Source organism: Gordionus sp. m RMFG-2023, chromosome 2 (assembly GCF_954871325.1).
Source record: "Gordionus sp. m RMFG-2023 chromosome 2, tfGorSpeb1-WG-v2, whole genome shotgun sequence".
In the NCBI taxonomy this organism is placed as follows: Eukaryota; Metazoa; Nematomorpha; class Gordioida; order Chordodea; family Parachordodidae; genus Gordionus; species Gordionus sp. m RMFG-2023.
This window is the reverse complement of record NC_088776.1, coordinates 58,543,660-58,567,223: the sequence shown is the minus strand read 5'-3', so window position 1 is coordinate 58,567,223 and position 23,564 is coordinate 58,543,660. Positions and strand designations below refer to the sequence as shown.

General features: G+C 29.1%; 1 protein-coding gene and 1 long non-coding RNA gene across 2 annotated transcripts; one reads left to right on the top strand and one right to left on the bottom strand.

Moving 5' to 3' along the window:
• The first annotated feature begins 3,296 nt into the window (after positions 1-3,296).
• Positions 3,297-14,437, top strand: LOC135925361 (uncharacterized protein DDB_G0286175-like). The gene is made up of 8 exons (XM_065460633.1): positions 3,297-3,419; positions 3,466-3,529; positions 3,588-3,715; positions 4,737-4,790; positions 5,903-6,055; positions 8,596-8,886; positions 9,535-9,674; positions 14,041-14,437. The coding sequence occupies exons 1-8, from the start codon at positions 3,330-3,332 to the stop codon at positions 14,435-14,437; spliced, it is 1,317 nt and encodes a 438-aa protein (XP_065316705.1). The 5' UTR covers positions 3,297-3,329.
• A 3,730-nt stretch (positions 14,438-18,167) lies between these two features.
• On the bottom strand, positions 18,168-18,645 carry LOC135923864 (uncharacterized). Its single transcript, XR_010571286.1, has 3 exons — positions 18,606-18,645; positions 18,356-18,404; positions 18,168-18,230 (listed from the first exon to the last, which is right to left on the bottom strand). It is a non-coding gene; the product is annotated as an uncharacterized LOC135923864 (long non-coding RNA).
• Between the last annotated feature and the right edge of the window lie 4,919 nt (positions 18,646-23,564).

Here is a 23,564-nt window from a genome sequence, read left to right as displayed (position 1 = left end):
TCTTAGAATACACCTTATACTGCAGCTCGAATGCTGAACATGTTTGGGCAGGTGTAGCAATCTTAATCCATAACAAACTAATTAAATATGTAAGCTTTATTCCAATTTCCAGTCGCATTTGCTGTCTTACCTTAAATATTGGTTACAAGAAAATTCACCTGTTCAATATTTATTCACCACATAATAATAAAGTTTTTGACATAGAGCTGGAAAATATCTTAAAAGAACTACCTCATCGAGATAGTATTATATTAGCTGGCGATTTCAATGCCTCGGTTGGGAAGCCTAACAATTCTACCTGCCTCGGGAACGCCACTCTAGTACAAAGTACAAACACTAATGGCAAAAAACTAATAGAAATCTGTGAACACTTCAATTTGAAAATAGGAAATACCCTTCAATCATCCTAACCATCACACCATGACCTACAAAAGCCCATCTTTTGGCACTACCTCACAAATTGATTTCTTTGTAATTTCCAACAATATATTTAAGTGGGTGAAGGACATCAAAGTCATCAGCAAACTGAACTTCACCTTATTTACGGACCATTACCCACTAGGATGCGAGCTAAGGATAAAAAATACCATTTTTCCAAACCGAAATCAACATAGCCTCCTTAACTCTACACACTTCATAATGAGGAAAGACTTGGCACAGCTGAATCATCCGGTTATAAAGGAAGAGTTCATCACCAATCTAACAACATGGAGAAACACCCAAAATGTCATGATCAATCCTAATATAACTTAGAAGGATATGCAACTAAGTTTATCAAGCTGTATGAATTCATGCTTAAGACCACGAATTAAGCGTAAAGAATGGCTATCCCCTTCAACAATACAGATAATTAAAAACTTAACAACAAATATCTCCTATAACCAATATACTAAACACCACAGAAGGTACATAACTCACTGCATAAGAACAGATAAAAGATATTTTATTGCCAACTTATCTAGATCCATACAATATAGCTTTGACAACAATAATATTTACAAGGCTTTCCAATCTCTTAAGTTACTCACTACCTTTAAATCCAATCCTCTACCAAGATTACACATTGAAAATAATAAAATTATAACGGACCCCAGAGAACAATTAGCGATATGGACAGACCATTACATGAACCTTTACAGAACAAGGTGGCCTAAACCATTATGTGACTATCCTTTCCAACCACCTAATCGGAACCTGAACAGAATAGATATAATCAATGCCATTAAAAGACTAAAAACCCATAAAGCAGCCGGAATCGATGGGATTTTTGCGGAACTTTGGAAGATAGATGCTGATTTAAGTGCTAGTCTACTGCTTCCCCTCTTTAATGAGATATGGAATACTGGCAATTTCCCAGAGGAATGGATGACATCGATAATACTTAATTTCCCTAAAAATAAGAACCCGACTAGCCTGAAGGACTACAGAGGAATTGCACTGATCCCAGTTACCCTAAAAATGTTCACGTATATTATAGCCGTCAGGATTAAACCAATCATCGATGGAAACCTCTCAAACGCCATCACATCATATAGGAAGGGCAGGAACACGATGGAACTAACCATGGCGCTTAAGGTTATTCTGGAGAAAGCTAGAATGCATAAGTCCCCAGTATTTGCCCTAATGATTGATCTAAGTCAAGCCTTTGACTCCATCATACAGCATAAGATCTGGCCCTTACTGGAGGACATAGGAATAGATAAACATCTGATTTCGCTTATAAAAATAATATACGATAATCATAACGTGATACCACAACATCTGAACTTAAAATCACAACCATTTAAGGCCAACAGAGGACTGAAACAAGGATGCATTTTATCACCTAAGCTATTTAATGTAATAATGAACGATATTCTGAATAAATCCTTCAAACAAGAACATGCTCTTAACCCTCGATATCTGAATCAACAATATGATAATAACATACACAACTCTCTAAATTTTCTATGCTATGCCGATGATGTATGCATATTAGCTAACTGAGTACAAATTAAGAAACTTGCTGTGATTATTTGTCAAAAATTGCTTTGGACACGGACTGAAAGTCAACTACTCAAAGACAAAGTTAATTGTATCCAATATCCCTCTATATAACAGCGACCCCTTTAACTTTGAGGATAATGTGGTAGATACGGTCTCGGATTTTAAGTACCTAGGAACCAGAATAATGTCATTAGGCACCACCATTTTGGATACTAAGTGGAGGACCAACAAGGCCAGATCCCGATATCATCAGCTAACTAAATTATGGTCGTCCAACCAGATATCTACGAACCTAAAAATAAGACTCTTTAAATCCCTAATTCTACCCATCTTAACATAAGGGTTGGAAACATGGCAGGACACTAAAAGCAACATCAACACATCCCAGACCTTCATAAACAAGTGCTTAAGAAGAATCACTAAAACTTACTATCCACACAACACCCCAAACACAACTCTCTGGAACAGGTGCGACATCCTACCTATCAAAAGACTCATTCCTTTGAGGAGATTAGAATTACTCGGCCACTGCTTAAGACATTCACGAGATAATATGATATTTTCGTCCATGGAGTGGACCCCGGATTATGGAAGGCGAAGAATCCCCAAATACTATTGGCTGGCAAAATGTCTGAAGGACATGGACTTGATCAATCTTACGTTTATAGATTTTCTTGCACTCAGCAAAAACAAGAAACATTTAAAGGAACATCTGCAATACATGCTTAAATATGGTTTAAACTAGAGCAGGAATCGTGGACGTATCAGACTATTTCTCACACTGCCTTATTTCCAATCTCTTATCCCCAGTCTAATGACAACTTATGTTTTGGCGCAATAGGAATTATGATTTTTGACGAAGTCAATGATAATCTTAAAACCGTGAATATTGATAATGATAACGATCTCCAGTTCCCATCTCTTAAATCTAACCAGGTGTCAGGTACATTATTATTATTAATATTAGCTACAATTCTTAACACTATTTTGCCGGTAACGGAACTAATAGATCCCCTCTTTCTTACTCCTCTCTTCTTTACTATGCTAGCTGACTACATAGTGGTACCGTCCACTATAATAAAACGGATATACATCATGTATAGGATCTATATACTAGTGAATATACATGGTGCACGCTACAACTCCTGGTGGGTGATGAAATTGCACTTCGTGCAATTTCTGGCGTGGTAATGAATGAATGAATTTCACATTCTATATTATCTCATTATTAACTCTCATATAATAAATTCTCTGTCAAAGTGATAGAAAATATAAGGTCAATCATCTAATTTTAGTAGGGAGGTTGGTAACAATTTCAAATCTCACAAATGGACATATAGCTTATGAACTTGTCAACTATTCTTTATTTGGATCCTAAATTAACTAATGAAGAAGAATCATTGTTAAAAAAATATGCTCTTTTAAATAAAAAAGTTTACAGCTAACCTTCATATCATTTTTAATAATTTTAATTATTAGAAGGTATTGATACTCGAATATGAAAAATCTAAGATATTGATTAATGACATTGAAACTCCAACACGTAATTATAATTAATAGCATAATTTCATAGAAATAATATAATAAATTTTTTTTTATAGAATCAATTGAGAAGGCAAAAGAAGTTGCACAAAAATTAGTAAAATCTGGTGTTATAGATTTAAAACTAAAAGTTTCTAAAGAAAATCAAGGCTTTAAGAGATCCAAACATTTGGAACGTAAAATAAAGGTTTAAATTTTCCTATTGTTTACTCTAAATTTCATTAATTAAGAACAATAATTATAGTATTAAATATATAATATCTCTTTATAATTGATGATCATATTAAAGATCTGCAAAAATAACTATAAAGATTAAATAATATATTAACATTGAAAATATTGTATGCCCAAATCTTGTTCCTAACTCAAATGTTTTTTTTAAATTTATCACTAGTTATTTTATGTTTTATACTCTTCTAATTCATGTTACATTTTATATTTGAATCAATGTCTTAAAAAAAATGAAATAACTTTCATGGTTGATTACGTGTATTTTTACCAAAAGTATATCTTTTCATATTGTCTGAATGTATTTTGTTAAATGGCCCAATAATGGCTAAATCAAGTTTTTGGCCAAATATTATTACATAATTCTCAAATAGCTTTCTGTTGATAAAATAAGCTTGTGTAATTTATTTTTGCCCCAATTAAAAAATTTCTAATGAGTCATATATTTAATTAACAAAAAAATTATCAAATTTTTACTCTTATCTGTTAATATTTATATTTTTTAAAATTACAAATTAATAATATTAATTCATTTTTAGTAATTTATCATTATTATATAAATAAGTATAAAATAAATAAAAAACATAATATTAGATTGGTTTTATCAAATATTTTTAGCAGAGACCTTCAGGGCCAGCCCGAAGTCCAACCCAACTAAGACCTAAAAAATCCCATACTGGGCCCAAATTTTTTTAAAAAAATAACCAGGCCAGTCCTTATATTTTAAAAAATTATTTAAAATAACATTTACTAGCTATAAAAATTAAATAATAAATAAACATCCTGGCCAGGCCTGAAATTTTTTTTTAAAAAAAAAATCTTGCTGAAAATATAATATCTAGGCCAGGCCAAAAAAAAAATTTTCTTAAGAAAATCTAGATTGGGCTGTGCAAATTATACTACTGCTTATCTCTTTAATTTTTTTATTAAATGCTAAATGTTAGCCTCAATTTGATCCGTATTTATTTATTTTAAAAAAGGAATCCGAACAATCTCAATCCCAGCTTCAAAATGATTCAGATCCAATATCCACTGTAATAATATAATTTAACATTTTTTTAAAAAAAACTAGATATATCAATTTTTTTTATTATTTTTAATTTCCTAGACCAAGTCTCTGAACCTAATTTCAGATACAGGAATTTTAAAATTTAGCAGAAATTATAATAACAGAAACCTAATCATTACCAATTTCTGAAATGGGTCTGAACCTGTTCTACCAGAGAATACCACCATGTTTTTGCAATAAATTGATCCCTGCTTGGTCTGTGCTCCTTAAAATGTCAAATAAACAGTTGAATTTGTATTTGAAGCTCTGTTCTAGTCTATATATAAGATTCCTTTGACCAATTTTGGAGAAAGTATTATTTTTTTTTCTACAATTTTAAGTCCTGATCCCCCCTCCTCTTTATTCCTGATAATTTAATGTAATTAGAAAAACAATCAAAATATATTTTACATGTCAAATAAGCTCCTTATCTTTAATAACCTTTTGGGGTAATTAAAATTCCTTCAAATTATTTCCCCTTCTGGAAACTTGTTTATAAACTGAAAATTTTTAGATTTTTAAATGGGTTACCAGAGAGATATTTTACAAAAACGACATTAGGATTCTACGTGTCTTAGCTCAAAGCGAAAAAACATTCCCTGATTTAAGAAAGGTTCTAAAGCAATGGCATTTTTCAGGTGAGATTAGTAATTTTAATTTATTTTAAATGATTTATCGGGCATGACATCGACTTTTTTCTTATTATTCTATAATGTAATTTTTATTTACAAAATTATTTTTTATAAATTTGATTTTATTTATTTATTTATGCTTATTAAACTGTCTAATATTTTAAATGAAAAATTATATTGATTCTTTTGTTGGTAATAGATTAATTGGTTTTTTTTAAAAAAATTTGAACTTTCAATTATTTCTTAATTTAAATAAATATAAGTATTATTTAAAAATAGGATAAGATTCTACTTAATTTTTTAAAAGAAAAATTATTAAAGACCAAAATATTTTCCCGGGTCAATTCCTTGGTTGGCAGGTAGTTTTTCGGGTTGCATCAGGTATTTTTAGACTTCTAATATAATCTGTGTTCTCTATTCTCAATATTCCTTTTTTTTGCAAAAATAAATTATTTTATTTTTTAAGCCAAAATCTCAACTTTTCCAAAAACGTTCAAATGCCAATTACAACAAGCCCTGCGTCAATCAAGATTTTGATTATGTGGAAAATGATGGCTCCAACATCGTACCTTCTCCTTTTCATGCGCCTCCACCCTCTACCGTTATTCCTAGGAAAAATGTAAAATGATTTTTTTAAAAAAAAAAAATATAATAGAAAAGAAAATAAAGAAACAAAAAAGTAATTAATTCAACAAAATAATTTTGAAAAAAAAGAAGAAAAGAGGAAAAGTTATTCATATCTTCAATGTCATGCTAATATAAAATATTTTCCATGTTTGGCGTGGATTATATAGTGGAAATTGAAAAACATTTTTTTCTGTTCCAACTCACAAACACTCGTCAATTATTTCTAGTTAGTTGAACCGGTTTTTGTAAAATCATTTTATTCGCCGGGTTTGAGTCAACTCTAGAAACAGCAGGAAACCGTCATCTCGCTCTTGTGGGTTTCATCTATAAAATGGCCTAATCTTGAGGGGAAGTCCGAAATAGCACATATATTTTTTTTCATCGGTCACACCAGAGTGTTGTTGCTAGTGTTGTTAAACGGCTCGATTTAAGCCGATTTTTAAAAACGGCTAACTCAATATTTTAGCCAGAAAAAGATTGTCTAAGCATCGAAATTTCGTTAATAGATGTTCAAACTTTTGTGCCACCTATGAGCAAAATCTTGTATCTTAAGGCTTGCATAACATTTTTCCTAATAAAATATTGAGTTAGCCGTTTTTAAAATTGGCTCGAAATGAGTCGTTTTAACAAAAAAAAATGTGCCGTGATTTGCCATACAAATAAAATTATAAAAGGCTGATTCCATGTCAAATATGATCACCTATTTCACTATTTTAAAAAAATTTATATAAATAATTTGGTATTTCCATTTATTTGTGGATTCCCTTAATAAATAAAAAAAATTATAATTTCCTTCAAATTCTCTAAAACTGTGTCTCTTATTCGCCATGACCTATGATATTCACAACTATTTTTGAAGCTTTTTTTTATCCTTCTACATTCTATATATTTTTGGTTATTTCTAAGACTAGGAATGAAAGTAGGCAATTATTTTGCCAAAATCTGTCGATGAATAACTGCCCGATTTTATCGTGTGAATAGATGAATTGTAGCTTCAGATATTGAAATTACAATATTGTCGCCGCATAAATTATTAATTTTATAAAGTATGATTTGAAATTTTGTTAAATTCCTTATTTTTTTTTAATATTGGATATATGTTTTTTGTCTTGTTGAATATTTTTTGCTAAACATTATGCACTCCTCTATGGCTGATATTAAATTTTGAATTGAATATTATTAAAATTGAACTATTTTGACTTTCATCTCTATTCCTATAAATAGTGAAATTCTTAGGTTTAAATAGGTATTGCGTTTAAGGTTATTTGATGTTGTACATTTTCTTAAATTTCTGTATTTTAGAATCGAAAAGAAATATTAAATTAGTAGAAAATTTTATTTGAATAAATCAAAAATTATTATTATAAAACTATATATATTACTAATATTTTATGGGATAGATTCTAAATTGCTATATCTAATTAGGAAGTATAGATGATATTTCCTCCATTTTTTGCATTTTTAAAACTTTACTTAAATTCAAGTGTTTACTTTCTACCCATCTATTTATTAATTTCAAATCACTTTAAAAAATTTCTAGCCTCATTTGTATATAGATTGGATTTTAAAAATTATATAAAATACTTACCTCACATTCATATAGGATTTATTTTCGGAATTAAGTAATATGAATGTGATTTATCATAATATTTCGTTTTAAAATTTTTAGGATATTAAATATTTTTGTACCTTCTCTGAAAAAGCTTAGGTTTCTTGGTTAGACTAATTATTATCAAGTATTTTTTATATTTCAAAATTTTATAATGAAATTTTAGAAATCCATACATTTATTGTCGGGAGAAAGCGTATTGGAAGAAAGTATAAATTAAATAGACGGCATATTTTTGGGGTAAGCAGAAAAAATTGGTATTTTAATTGGGAAGTCTGGCAACCCTGATATATACACAAACACACCTATTACATTAATATATGGAAAATTATTCGGAATTAAAATATAACTAATAAGCAGACGATAAAATTTTTTAAAATTGCAACCATATAATAATTCCTAGACTGACGATGCATTCAAAAATGTACATCAATCATCTGGGGACGCCATTTTGATTACCCATATCATTATTAAAAATTTTAAACGAGAGGCCAATTTATTCCCCTGTTTGACACAAACTTTATTAAAGAATTGCCTGGTAGATAGGAAGCAAGTTATCAATTTAATAGTAGTTTATAACATGAGAATAATTACCATATGGGTTACCAAAATGGCGGGTACAGCTGATTTGAATTCAACGACGCGCTTTCAAATGCATTATTATGAATCCATCGTCAATTTAGGTATTATTAAATGTCATTGGATTTCTAACATTCGAAGTATCCAAATTTTTCGAAATGATGTTTTGTGCAACCCTCGCTTTTAGACTTTCTAAACTTATTCTCTTGAACGCTCTGATATAGCCTTAGCATAAGATGGAGTCGATTGGAAATACAAATCCAGATAATGACTTAACTGCCTCTTACCCAATTTTTTTTATAAAAATAATTCATATATTTTTCATCCATCAAAAATGATATCAGACTGCAGCCAATGTTCCCTTGAATATCACGACCCAACTACAAAATCAAATCAAAGACCCTTCCACGTACATTCCCAAGAGGCGCACTTCCTACCTGAATCCTCCCAACAATACCCTCTACATATCCACCATGGTTTTGAATAGGTCTGGACCAACGGGAACCTTGACCGAACCCCTCATAAACTCCGTATTTTCTCAACACAAATTCTCAAAATGCAACTTTCAGGGCAGACACAACAGGGCCTTCCTTTCCTTCGAGAGTATACAAGTGGCTGAAGATATAATCAAAAAGGTTTTATTTTTACTTTTAAAAAAGATAAGTAAGAAATTATGGAAGGAAAATGAAGAGAAAGAACGAATTTTTTAAAAAAAGATATCACATTCATGCCAGTTCCTCATCTGGGATATTTTGTAGTAGATATGGGCAAATGGCTTAAGTTAGCTAGGAATTTGTTCAAAAAGTATACGTATTATAATATATAAATATAGGTTGGGGCTACCATTTTTTTTTGTAAAATGGGCTCGTATAAAATATATATTTTAAAAAAATTTTTTAATATCTGGCTATTTACCGAGACCTAGTTTCTTTTTAGCTTGAATCAATTTTAATAGCTAATTATGAAATTATTTAGTTACATTTTAAAATCTATTTTTTTTACTAACTAATGATATAATAATTTTTGCTATATCTCCTCTTCTTTGTTAGGTGGTTTATCCAAATTTTTAAATAGGGGCTCAAAGCGAGCCATTTAACTACACAACTTACATGGTTTATATCTTGGAACAAGCTATTTAAATCTCCCAACTTAATGAGTATTTAGAAGGCTGACTGAACGAAGCTTAAAGATACAATATTTATATTTCACTAAGATATAAAATTAATCTTAAAAGAAATACATCGACACTTTTAATGAATAATTTTGTCCCATCCTTGGTAAAGCTTCACAATACCGTCGTCAAAAACGAAGAAACAGGCGAGGACGTCCATCTCATAGTATCCTACGCTAGACATAACGCTTCCAATGTCAACACCAAGAATTCTGCCTCTGTAAATAACGCCATCTCTTACCCCGATAACAAGTTTATTGTTCAAACGAATAAGTTTATTATAAAGGAAGTTGAATAATTGTAATTTTAGTTTAAAGCATTATTTTAGGACTTGGATAGTGATCAACTGTACGCGCTATCTTGTGGCTTGCACAAAGGTCAAATTATAATGGCATTTATCGTTTAATCTTATATTGTTTTGTTAACGTGTGATTTTTTTTTATTAAGTTCTAAAAGATTTACATTTTTTTAAAAACGAAGTAAATTTCATTTAGTCAACATTAGTATTGTTTAAAAATCCCGATTTGGATCGATTTTTAAAAATGGTCTGATTAAGAATTTTGGCTAAGATAATATTATGTTGGTCTTGAGATTTAGCAAATAATAGGGGTTTCAAACCTTTGTCTCATCTATGAGGAAAATTTCCAGGCTTACACATAACATTATTTTGGGTAAAATCTTAAACATGATTGTTTTTGAAAATCGACTCAAATTGGCTTTTTTTTATAAAGCTAGTCGGCATGACAACCCACAAAATGACGCTTACAGGTGTCTCCTTTTAGTGCACACTTTTAGTTGCATTTTATTGAATTAATCTTTAGTCTAATATTTATATCATTGGCTGGTACTGTTGTAAAACGGCTCGTTTTGAGCCGATTCTTAAAAACGGCTAACTTAATATTTCATTCAGAAAAATAATGCTTAAGCCTCGAGATTTCGAAAATATATGTCTAGACCTTTGCTCCTTCTATGAGCAAAATCTTCAGGCTTGCGTAATATTTTTTTGGATGAAATATTGAGTTAGCCGTTTTTAAAAATCGGCAAACTAGCCGTTTAACAACACTATTGGCTGTGAATACCACAATCTAATATTTTTAATTTTAAAAATTCTGAATATTTTAGTTTATACTAGAAAATTACCAAATTAAACACTACGGGATATTATGTGTTTTTTTAAAAAAAAAATCTATTATAGGCTAAAACTTATTTTTGACCTCACTTATTAAAAATTAATCTTTAATAAATTAAAATTTAAACCAAAAATAATGTTTATTTTTTGAATTATCTCAAAGAAGCAAAAATTATTTTTTTTAAATATTATAATTAGGTCTATTCTAAAAAAATCGAATAATTGTGAATACGAATATTAAATTATTCGTTTTAAACCAAAGGTACATAAAAATATAATACATCTCTACCTTAAACTATTTTTAGCTAGCCTAATTATGAGAAGAATGCTCCCTATGAAATAGTTATGCTTGATGTTGAAGTTGACAAAGGTTCCTCATAAAAAAAGAGTGATTATATAGGATCAATATCATATCGATTCATTGCAAAAGCATTATAAAATGTAAAGGCAAACATATCCCTTCGTATTAAATCATTATAAAAGGTTCCATTCACACCTCAGTAAAAATCGTAATAAAATTTACATTTTTTTTAAAGCCTGTATCACCAATTTCTTTATCTAAAAAAAAATTAATTTTAAATATCCTTTAAAATTGTTATTACGAAAGATTTTATAAGTTATCTTGATTGTTCTGTGAAATTAAAATGTTCCATCAAATACGATTAAATAACAATAGAAAATAATTATCCAAAAATAAAAGTCATATTTTTCATCTGACATTTCAACTAGCCCAACATAGGTTAGGACTAACAACCAACTTTATTGATGATAAATTTAAAGTAAAACATAATTTTGGGATGTTGTTCCAATAAATGAAGTACATTCAAGTGAAAATTTATTTAAAGCCTTTGCTAAAATAATTAAAAATTTTAATTTGATGAATAAAATTTTTTACTATAACTTTGGATAATGCAACTAATAATAAAACCTTTATTGATAAATTTTCTTTAAAATATTCATTGATAAAAGTAGAACACATTCGATGCTTTTGCCCATGTAATTAATTTAATTTTCCAAAGAAATTTTAAAAATTTTAGATCCTTCTATTTTAAAACAGAGAAACATTATTAGATTCATAATACTCCCAAAATATATATAGTTCGCTACACCCTCCCCTAAATTTTTTTAAACCAAAATTAGATTGTGAAATAAATGGGGAATATCACTTACCAAATGGCTGAAAGAACCTTATTGTTAAAGTCTGCTATAACAAAAATATAATAAATTAATAACTAAAATTAAAATTTTTCAAGAAAAACAAATATCAGAGGTAAATTAAAGTTTATTATTAATATAATACTTTGTTAACATATAGGAGGATTTTTTAAAAAAATTAAAGCTATGCTATTGCCTTTATATGAAACTACAAATATGGTATGTGGGGAAAATTATCCTACTTATAATTTGGTTATACCTTATTATTTTCTAATCCTTTAAACAATGGTTTTAAAGCAGCATGTGATAAATTGTTGAGTTATAATAATTTAACTGCTGATGATGCAATAATAACCAAAATATTAGATATCAGCCTTAAAGTTAAATACCTCTATAGCTGTTATAAATCTTTTTAAATTTATCCGTTAACTTGGATATATCAATATCATAATCAGCAGATATTGATAAAATATATAATATTAGTTATTACTTCATTGACTATTTTTGTTATAGCAGGATTTAACAATAAGCCTCTTTCAACCATTTAGTGGGTACTATTCTCCCTTTATTTCACAATCTAATTTTGGTTTTAAAAAATTAGAAGAGGGTGTAGTAAGCTACATATATTTTTAAATAAATTTAACTTTTGGAGAATTATGAATCATTTAATGTTTCTTAATTTTAAAATTGAAGGGTCTAAAAATTTTAAAATTTCTTTGGAGATTAAATTACATGGGCAAAGCATTTGCTGTGCCCTATTTTTATTAATGTTAAAGAATATATCAATAAAGGTTTTATTATTAGTTGCATTATCCAAATTATAGAAAAATTTTTATTCTCCAAATTATAATTTTTAATTATTTTAACAAAGGCTTTAAATATATTTTCACCTGATGGAGCAACATCCAAAATTAATGTTAAATCATCATCGATAAAATGGATTGTGGGTTATTCCAAATGTCAGATGAATAATTTTCAGACTTTTATTTTTAGACATTATTTCCTTTACCAACTGTTCTATTTTTGCAAATGTATTATACCTTTGCAATTTAATCGTATTGTAAGCATATTAATTTCACAGAACAATCAAGATAACATATAAAATCTTTTGAATTAACAGTTTTAAAAGGTATATTATATATTATTATTTTTAAATAACTTTAGCAACTTATCTTTAAAAGTAATTTTTTTTAGATAAAGAAATTGGTAATGCACAGTCTTTAAAAAAATGTCAATTTTATTACACTTTTTACTGAGATGTGAATTGAACCTATCATATTGATTGAGGGGATATTGTTTTGCCTTTACATTTTATAATGCTATTACAATGATTGCAACCAATCTACTTTATTGATTTGATATTGATCCCATATAATCACTCTTTTTTGTGAGGAAATTTTGTCAACTTAAGAAATGATATGAAAGATAAATAGATTGTATATTATAGAAATAAGTTGTTATTTTTTTCCAATAATATTTTTACTTAAATATTTAAGTAGATTGGTTAATTAGTTTTAGGCCCTTTTTAAAATATTTTTTTGTTTTACCGGAAATACAGCGACACTGAAAATACTTTTAAAATAATTTTTGCATTTTCTGAACGATAATATTTTGGGCTACATAATGATATATAATTAATTTGTTACTTTAGGCCAAAAATATTTTGAGTAATATGATATTCGTTAAAAGAGGCAATGGCTCTCATCGAATTTAGAAAAGGTCTATAACTGGAGATATATTTTGAGCTATGGCATTAAAATCTTGAATTTTCTAAAATATACAATCTATTTAACCTTTATGCCAAGTTTTATCTATATTAAAAATGGTCTTTCGAAAATCACGTTATTTTGGTCGATTTATCGTGGAATTACTAAATTTTATGAAAATAAATAAATAAGCTATTTTAAATATAAATATAAAAACATGTCCGAAACATAATTCTAGAAAATTTTATAAACTTGAAAAATTTGCGAAAGTTTTTTTAAACTTTTCGATCTTTTTTAATGGACACAGACTTAGAGAGAAAATTAATATGTTTTTTTTTATTAGATAAGTTTTTTTTCAATTCATTGCCTACCTATCTCCACAAAATTATAGTGATATTTTTTCTCTTTTAAAATTAATTGTGATAAATGAATCTAGATAACAGAATTTGTATCGTGGATTAACTATGAGCCACCCTTGAGCAACTTTTATGCATTTTGTCCTATCATTATGGCATTAAAATATAAAATAGAATGTTTTTTATTTGTATGTTAAAAAAAATGCAAATATGCCTTATATTCAATTATTTACCAAATTTTTATTTATCGCCTCCCCACACCCAACTTTCAGAAAAATATCCACGGACCATCGAAACGTCCCCTCTTCCCTTAGCCAAACTCCAAGCCAATCCGAATTGGACGCTTCCATGCCCATTCCATCCAAACAAAAATTTAAACGCATTTCTAACCCTTGGGGAGCCTCAACCTTTTCGGGCAACTTGAATTCCAACTTGCCTAAAAATGACATGGCTCTCACGCACAATAGCAGGGATTTAGATAATGATAATAATAATGGTCGAGATAAAATTCCCGCAAGTTTTTACGACGATCGCGCTAAAAATATACCTAAAACCCCGGAAAACGTTTCTTCAATCGATCAAAATTCGAATAACAACGTGCAACAAGACGATGTTATAGAAGAAAATCCCTTTCGAAATTTGATTCAATATGAAGAAATCGATTTTTGAAAAATAAAATAAAAATATCCTTCACCCCTCCCTTTTCAATAAAATTGTTAAATTTTCACTATTTATTATTTTATATAAAAAAAGACTAATTTCTTTAAAATTAAACTAAATGCGTATTCGTTTAATCGTATTCAGTGGAGTTCCCTGTAGCGGAAAAACAACCTTAGCTCGCAATTTAGTCCATCTTATCAACTCTTCAAACTTACAGTTTAGTCAATTGTGCACGTACGAACATTTGGAAAATGAGTCCTCCCCTATTCTCGAGGATCGCTATTTACTTCCCGATGACCCTTCAAATAATTTGGCCATTCACGTTGAATACGATAAAATTATCTCGAAAGACCTGAACCTGTATAAAGGGGATAATGAAGTATTGGAAGAACGTGAATCCACCAATGAGCCTAATCATAATCGAAAGCTCTGGAAGTCTTTAAGGCAAGAAATTTTGAAATGCGTCGAAGTTTTTACGATTAACTTGCGAAGTTTCTTTTCGTCTAATTCAATGGGTGGTCGTAATGGAAATGATGATACATACTACAATACCAGCTTTATGCCAAAATTTAGACAAGAACTAATCCTAATAGGTGACGATCTAACCCAGCTCTCCGCTGATTCTAAACTTTTAAGGAAACTGAGACATGATTTTTGTCACCTCGTAGAACATTCCTTATTCGTTGGCTTATCCAGTGCCATGAATATTACGACTCTTTATATCCTGCTCGACGACAACATGTATTATCCTAGCATGAAACGCGAATGCTTAGAAATGGGACTAAGGCTGGATTGTGGGTTAGGAAATGTGGAATGTTGTTTTATCCAAGTATCGTGCCAGCTCCAAGTTGTGCTCGATAGAAATTTGCGTAGACGTGATCCTGTTAGCTCCATCAGTTCTGTGGAAACCTCCACTATCCTTAAGATGTGGTCCCAATTGGAGCAAACCTCGGAACGAAATTCAATATTTAATGATAATCGAGCATCTCCAAATCTTGATAACACCGTCCATTTGCAAGCATGGATTAACGCCTACACACATTGCGTCTCTACCACCGAAAAAGCCAATTCTGATAAGGCTTTAGCTGATGATGTTATGAAAATCCTGAATCAACCTAACACCTTCTCAAATTTGAAAACACTCGCAGGGAAGTTAGAAATCCTCCAAGATATTAGCAAAAGCCAGCTAGAATCCAAGGCGTTGGATAGAAGCATAACGGCCAATAATATTATGCACAAAGTCGACTTAGCGCTGAGGGTTAGCGTTAAGGAACAAATATCTCACTTTAAAGCACTTGGTCATAAAAGCGTGAATGAATGCAAAAATAAGTCGCTTAGATCTAAAAACGACGTTTTGGCTATCCTTAAACGTGGTAGACTAGTTTCCACCTCGTTAAACGAGCCAGAGCCGTCATTTCCAAATCTCGACCAAAATTCTTTATTAAAAATTATGATTGACAATCCAAATTCAAATGAACGTGATTATTTCCTATTTGAAATCAACCCTATAGACCGATCCTTTTTCAAAAATAAGATGCCCATTATTAGTCTAGACGATTTGTTTACGTCACTCTTTAATAATTATATTGACTAAATTTTTAATTTAATTATGTTATAGAGTTAACGTCTTAAGTTTTTATTTATTTATTACAGCTAAATCTTTTGTTCCTTATATTTATGCAGTTTTTTTATAAAAAATTTTTTTTTAAAAATGTGTAATTGGTGAAGTGTGAATAGCAAACCAACTACCATTTTTTAAAAAAATAGGTCTGGTCTGGTCTTGGGTCACTTTTCACTTTTAAAAAAAAATATCACTTTTTTTGCCTTAAACAAAATATATCCTCCTCTAAAACTAATATAGTCCACGATTTAAAATTTACTTCGTTACATTATTATGAATTATTCTTTTTAAAAGTTGTATGTTTCCTTTTTAAACCACAATACAGTTGGGTCGCCGATGGATTTGGATTTTAGTTGTTATTTGGATTGGATAAAATTTTACAATTTCTCGCGGACCCTTATTATCTATCAAATGATCCTGTAATAAGGTATGATTCGTTTTCGAATTTTGAGATATTGTTTAAAATTAAAGCCTATATCAAGCGAGAATTTAATTATAAATATTTTTTGCTCATTCTATCTTATGAAATAAAATATCCTTTCGTTTAGTATTCACCCATTCAAAAAATAATAATTCGTCATAGTTTTTAGGTAGTATTTCAGGATTAAATATATATTAAAACATCTCTTTAGCTATTCATTTTATAACACTACCCAGAATTTGAGAATTTTTTGGGTTGGTAATTTTCTTATTATTTATGACAAAAAAATTATTATTTTTTATAACTTGAAAAAATGGAGAAATTTTAAGTTAAAATTTTATTGCAATTAGAATAATATGCACCTCGAAAAATGCATGTTTACAAGAAGAAAAAAAGGTAAATAATAGAGCTATGGATAGCTATTAAAGATCTGCATACATTAAAATTTCAATAATGTTTTTTTGAATTTCAAACTTTTTTAATGGTATTTAAAAATTTACTTAAAATCATAAATTCACAAAATTAAACAGATATCAAACTCAAATCATATATAAAGTTGTGGAAAGAAATAAGGAGAGAGATAAGATTATGAAAAAATTATAGATATTAAAAATATGATAGGCGGAAAAATCGTGGCTTACATTTCTAAAAAAAATTCGTGATAATTTTAAAAATAACCCATATCTCTTGCTTTTTAACTCATGATTAAACGCCAAGAGGATCGTTTCAGATAGATAATGGTTCGGGGATCTAACAAGAGCAGAAGGAAATTATGGTAAAATAATGGTATATTTTGAATACCCATATAACTACTTATTTAATAAATTTTATATAAAATAAGATTGAATTGTTAACGAGAAACAATAAAATTAGTTAAAATCCCGCTCTGACATATAAATCCGCTATGCTATCATTTAGTGGTTATGGTTAATATAAATGATGTTAGCACAGTTTTAAATATATTATAAGCCATTAAATTTCTTATTTTTATAGATTAAGATATTTTAGGTAAAAAAAAATTTATTTGAAAATGGTTACATTTAAAAAAAGCAAATATTTTTGTTAAATTTTTATATATGATATTATTTTACGGAACAATAAAATGAATTTTAAATTAAATATTAATTTGCTTAATAGCTTTAATCACAATAGGATTTTTGTAGACTACATTATATAGATCAGTATTTTAGGAATTTTTAAAAAAATGAATAGTCTATAACCAATTTTAAGAGAACTGATTCAGAGTAATCAAGAAGGAGAGAGGGAGGTTGACGTAAGTATTGATTCATAGTAAAATTTATTTATCATAATTAAATAAAATACAATATTTCCAAGAAATATAAAGGCGATATAAAAAATTTCTGATATTTGATAAATAGTCCTGTCTTAAAGGTAAATTTTGGTAATATTTCTGCAAAACGGTCGGCGAGCTATTATTATTTTGTAAAATTCTCGCAAAAAATTAGTCTGCGATATTATAATTTTGGGATATAATAAAAGGAATATTCTAAACACTATTTTCCATGAGCTATGAAGAATAATTTGAAGTCTCTTTATAATTTGTGTTAATATCACTAAAATTAATGTAATATATATTTATAAATATATATAATTTTACTTTGTTCTTTAAAGATTTAATATCATATCCATTAAATTAAGATCTAAATAATTAAGTTTAAAATTATATTAATATTTATCATGTTTCGGAGATGATGTTCGTTGATACTTTAAATTTATATATTGTCCAGATATTGTTTAATCTAAATAAACAAAATTTAAAATATATTATTTAAATTTTTTATGTTTCATTATATTTAATGTCCAGAGCGATCATTTTAAAACATTTTAGATTAAAATTAATCTATTATTATGATTTAATATTTACCTCTCATTAGAGAAGATGTTCGTTGTCTTGTCCATATATTTAGATTTATCTAAAATAAAATTCAAAATATAATATTTAACTTTTATATGTTTCATTTTGTATAATGTCCAGAGCGATCATTTTCAAACCTTTTAGATTTAATCTTAATAAATATGATTTAAAATATATTATTTAACTTTTTTGTTTCATTTTATAAAATGTCCATAGTGATCATTTTCAAACCTTTTTGATTTTACGATTAAATATTTACTTTTAAATAGAGAATATGTTCTTTGATACTTTAAAGAATTTATATCTTGTCTATATATTTAGATTTAATCATAAATAAAATTTAAAATATATTATTTAACTTTATTGATTCATTTTATTTCCAGAGCGATCATTTTCAAACCTTTTAAATTTTGGAAAAATTAATCAATTATAATGATTTAATATTTACCATTTAATAGAGAAGATGTCCGTTGATACTTTAAAGATTATATCTTGTCCATATATTTAGATTTATTCTAAATAAATAAAATTTAAAATATATTATTTGTCCATATATTTAGATTTAATCTAAATAAATAATATTTAAAATATATTATTTAACTTATTAATGATTCATTTTATTTAATGTCCAGAGCTATCATTTTCAAACCTTTTAGATTTTGGAAAAATTAATTATTATGATTTAATATTTACCATTTAATAGAGAAGATGTCCGTTGATACTTTAAAGAATTTATATCTTGTCCATATATTTAGATTTATTCTAATAAATAAAATATACAATATTATTTAACTTTTTTATTTTTCATTTTATATAATGTCCATAGCAATCATTTTCAAACCTTTTTTATTTTATGATTATATATTTACTTCTAAATAGAGAATATGTTCGTTTATACTTTAAAGAATTTATATCTTGTCCATATATTTAGATTTAATCTAAATAAATACATTAAATTATATTATTTAACCTTTTTATATTTCATTTACATAATGTAAAGAGCTGTCATTTTCAAACTTTTAGATTTTTGAAAAATTAATATTTTTTTATGATTTAATATATACCATTTAATAGAGAAGATGTTCGTTGATACAATAAAGAATTTATATCTTGTCCATATTATAGTAAAGAAGGAATCTAGTGTAATATTTTATCATACTGTATATTATATTTATCAATTAGATATTATTATATATATATATTTACGATTAATATAATAGGTGTGGTTTAACTTCCTAATGTATTATGTGCACACTCATCCATTATCGTGTTATTATCTATCTGTTATTAATATTTTTGTATTTATATATTTTAGAGCTTAATATAATCTTTAATTTTGGTTATTGTAAAGTTATAAGGTTATCCCGCCCTGATTTTTTCCCCCCCTTATTATTGTTTTACCTATATATTTTTATTAATCTTTTCCTTTTCCATAGTCTTCTATTAAATAAAAAAAAAAATTTTTGTAAAGTTTTACTTTTATTTTTATACGCTTGGCTATATTTTATTTTCCCTTCAAATTTTAAATCTTTTCTATAAATGTCCATGTCAACTCGTTTTCCAAATGTGCACAGAGATATGGAGCGCCCGAGTGGTTTGAAAGGAAATTTTATCATGTCCTCGCTTAATATAAATGGTTTAATAAATAAATTAACCATTTTTCTAAGGCTCATGGTCGACGAAAAAATGGATGTGATCGCGATACAGGAGACCCACTCAAAAGATAATAATATGGCTACCTTTAATAACTTTGAAATGTATAGTTCTGGCACCACTTCCAATAATTGGTCGGGAGTTGCTTTCTTTATCAGCAAAAGATTATGCAAATACGTGGATAAATTTGTGCCCATTTCGGAGAGATGCTGTTTACTATACCTGAATACCTGCTTCAGGCAAACAATCTTAGTTAATGTCTATGCCCCGCCTAGAAGAAACGAACGGCTCGCATTCCTCGATGACCTCGAAAACATTGTAAACTCTCTTCCTAGGAGTCGAAATTTGATAATTCTTGGGGATTTAAATACTAGGATCGGAAAAGATGACTCCTTTATTAGAGATGGGGTAATTGGGAATGCAACTCTCTCTCAATTAAACAGTGATGACAGTAGAAAGTTATTGGAGATGTGCAGGAGTATAAACCTCAAGGTCGAAAATACTTTCTTTTCGCACAGTGAATTAAACACCCTAACCTTCAGTAGAAATAATATTAAGTCTCAGATCGATTTTATCATCTCGAACATCCATAGTTGGTTTATCGATGTAAAAGTAATGCCAAATATTAATATTTCTGATCATAAATTAATCAGAGCCACTATCACTGTGAAAAATTTATGGGGAAACTCTCGGCGTCCTTCTCTTCAACCCCAGCCGAGATACCTGTCCTGGAAGAGAAATGCAACTCACCTGCAACGCCCTGCAGTCAAACTACAGCTCGATCTATTCTTAAATGATAGAGAGGCAACTTTCTTATCCTCGTCGGAGTCTCAATCTGTCGAAGAATGTTGGGCGTCTTTCAAAAACAACTTGTTTGATGCCTACAATCATCTCCCAAACATCAACATTTCTCCACCGAGACAGGAATGGCTATCCGATGACACCACTCGCATGATAGCTCAACTCAAGTTACGAGGTGAGCGCGATGGTCACTTATGGACCTCAATTCATAGACTCCTAAGGAGAGATAGAAGGATCTTTATTGCTAAAAAGGCTTTTGAGATAGACAGGGATATGAGGGAAAATAGAACTTTCGACGCCTACAAGAAACTAAATTATTTTTGTAAAGCCAAAGTGTTCAAGACACTTCCAACTATAAGACTGGATAATAATAGGTTAATTACTGACCCTGACGAACAGATAGCGTTATGGCTTGACCACTATATGGGAGTCTTTGATTCTAGGAGGCCTACCTTAATCCCATCCACTAGTCAAAATGGGGGACAATTGGATGCAAACTTTTCATCGGCGGAAATTGTGGCTGCCATTAAGAAGCTTAGGAATAATAAATCTCCGGGTACAGATAACATTACGGGAGAACATCTGAAAGCAGCTCCCTTAACGATCTCTCGGTTCTTACTTCCTTTGTTTAACAAGATATGGTTGACTGGGATGATGCCAGCGGATTGGAATAAGACTATCTTTTGCAACTTCCCGAAAATTCCAAATCCATCTAAATTCAAGGATTATAGAGCCATCGCTCTCACGTCTATTGCATCAAAAGTTTTTATGGTTCTTTTAAAAAATCGCATTCTTTCCTCTACACCAAACCTTTTGTCTAAGTATATTTGTGCTTACCGTCCAGGTAGAAATATAAACGAACCAATATTAGCTTTAAAGATTATAATGCAGAAATGTCAGAAGTATAAATTACCTTTTTACTTTATTTTTATCGACTTTAAACGTGCTTTTGATAATGTTAACCATGATGAGCTTTGGAAGATTTTAACCGAATATGGCATTGACTCTAATATTATAAGGATCCTTAAAACACATTATAGTAGTCTTTTTGCCTCCTTAAAAATTTATAATAAGGTTTCTCCATCTTTTAGGACAAAAAAAGGGGTAAAACAAGGATGTGTTCTTTCCCCGCTTTTGTTTAATATACTTATGAATAAAATCATAGTAGATACGCTGGCTACTGCGAATCTCTTAGAATTAAGTTCCAGTCAGTCTTTTTTCTTGGAAAATAGGGTGATATCTTATGCTGACGACATAGTTTTGATAACAAAAAGTTTGGAAGAAACCCAAAATTTGATCGCTATATTAAACTCCTTTAGTCTTAAGGTTGGCTTGGACATTAACTTTGATAAAACAGTGATAATGCCCTCGTCCCAGGCGCCTCTTCTGAATAATTTGGTGGTGGGGGGAAAGTTGGTTAAGGTGGTAGATTCTTTTAAATATCTAGGTGTAACCATTGACAATAAAGGTAGTTGTAAAGAAGAACTAAAAATTCGTTTACAAAATGCTAGGGCGGCTTTTTATAAATTTTTTAAACTGTGGAAAGCTAGAGAGATATCCGTTTTCACAAGACTCTGTATTTTCAACTCAACCATCATCCCGATTCTCTTTTATGGCGGTGATACATGGGAGATTACCAAGACCGAAACTAGGAAATTACAAACGTTTGTAAATAAATGCCTTAGAATAATAAATGGAATCTTCTATCCAAATATTATCTCAAATGAAAATCTTTGGAAGAAGTCTAACCATACCCAGGTTCACGTATCTTTAAAAAAGAAACGTCTTACTTTCTTTGCCCATATTTTAAGAAATCATAGTAACAATAGCCTTGTTATTGATGCCATTAATTGGTTATACTCCTTTAATGGGAAAACATATTGCAAATATAAGACATTATGGTTCTACAGAGCCTTGAAGGACATAATGGATCTAAACTTAAATTTGAAGCAATTCCTAAGGCTAAATAAAAACAAAAAATCTATAAAAAAACTACTAAAAATTAAATCGAATTACCTAAACCTCCCATAATTTATTTTCTGTATTTTTCAGGTTATTTAATTTCTTCATCTCTAAATTTTACCTCTTGATTTTTGTCTTTCACCTATTCTGTGAATTACTTACTTCACTGACTTCAGCTTTTATTTATCTTATTTTCTGAAAAAACTGCATGGTTAACATTATCAATAGCTCTGTTATAATTCACAAATGTAAAGCAGAAGGGGTTTTGTACTTAGTTTTTCTGCATGATTATTTTTCTAAATTAATTTTGGATCCAGTATTTTCTTTTCTTGGCCTGTATATACTTATGTATTTTTGGTGTGGGTGTTATGCTTTTTCCATGCTATAGGATGTGATGGCTATAGCTCAATAAGTCTTAATTTTCTTGTGGTCTTAGTTTTTGGGTAGTTACTTAGGTAGGATTTTTGATTTCATCCCACTGCAGTAGTTCCGCTCTCCCATATTTCTATTAAATGAGGGCAAATAGGTAGCGATATTGTTATAGATGCTATTTATTTTTTGGTTTTTCTGCTGTGATATTATCTGGCCCTGGAGCTTTTGCTTTTTCTTAGTGTTTTTTTCATTAGTCTTTGTTCGCTTGTTACATCATTTATGGAGAAACCAGTCGACAGGGGGGTGGCGAGGTTTGTAAATATGTTTTGCTGGTAGAGTTTTCCGTGAATGATAGACTATCATATAACAATCAAGCCAAAATGCCTTTTGTTAATCCTGGCCAACAATTACTTTTCAATTTCCTAAAACT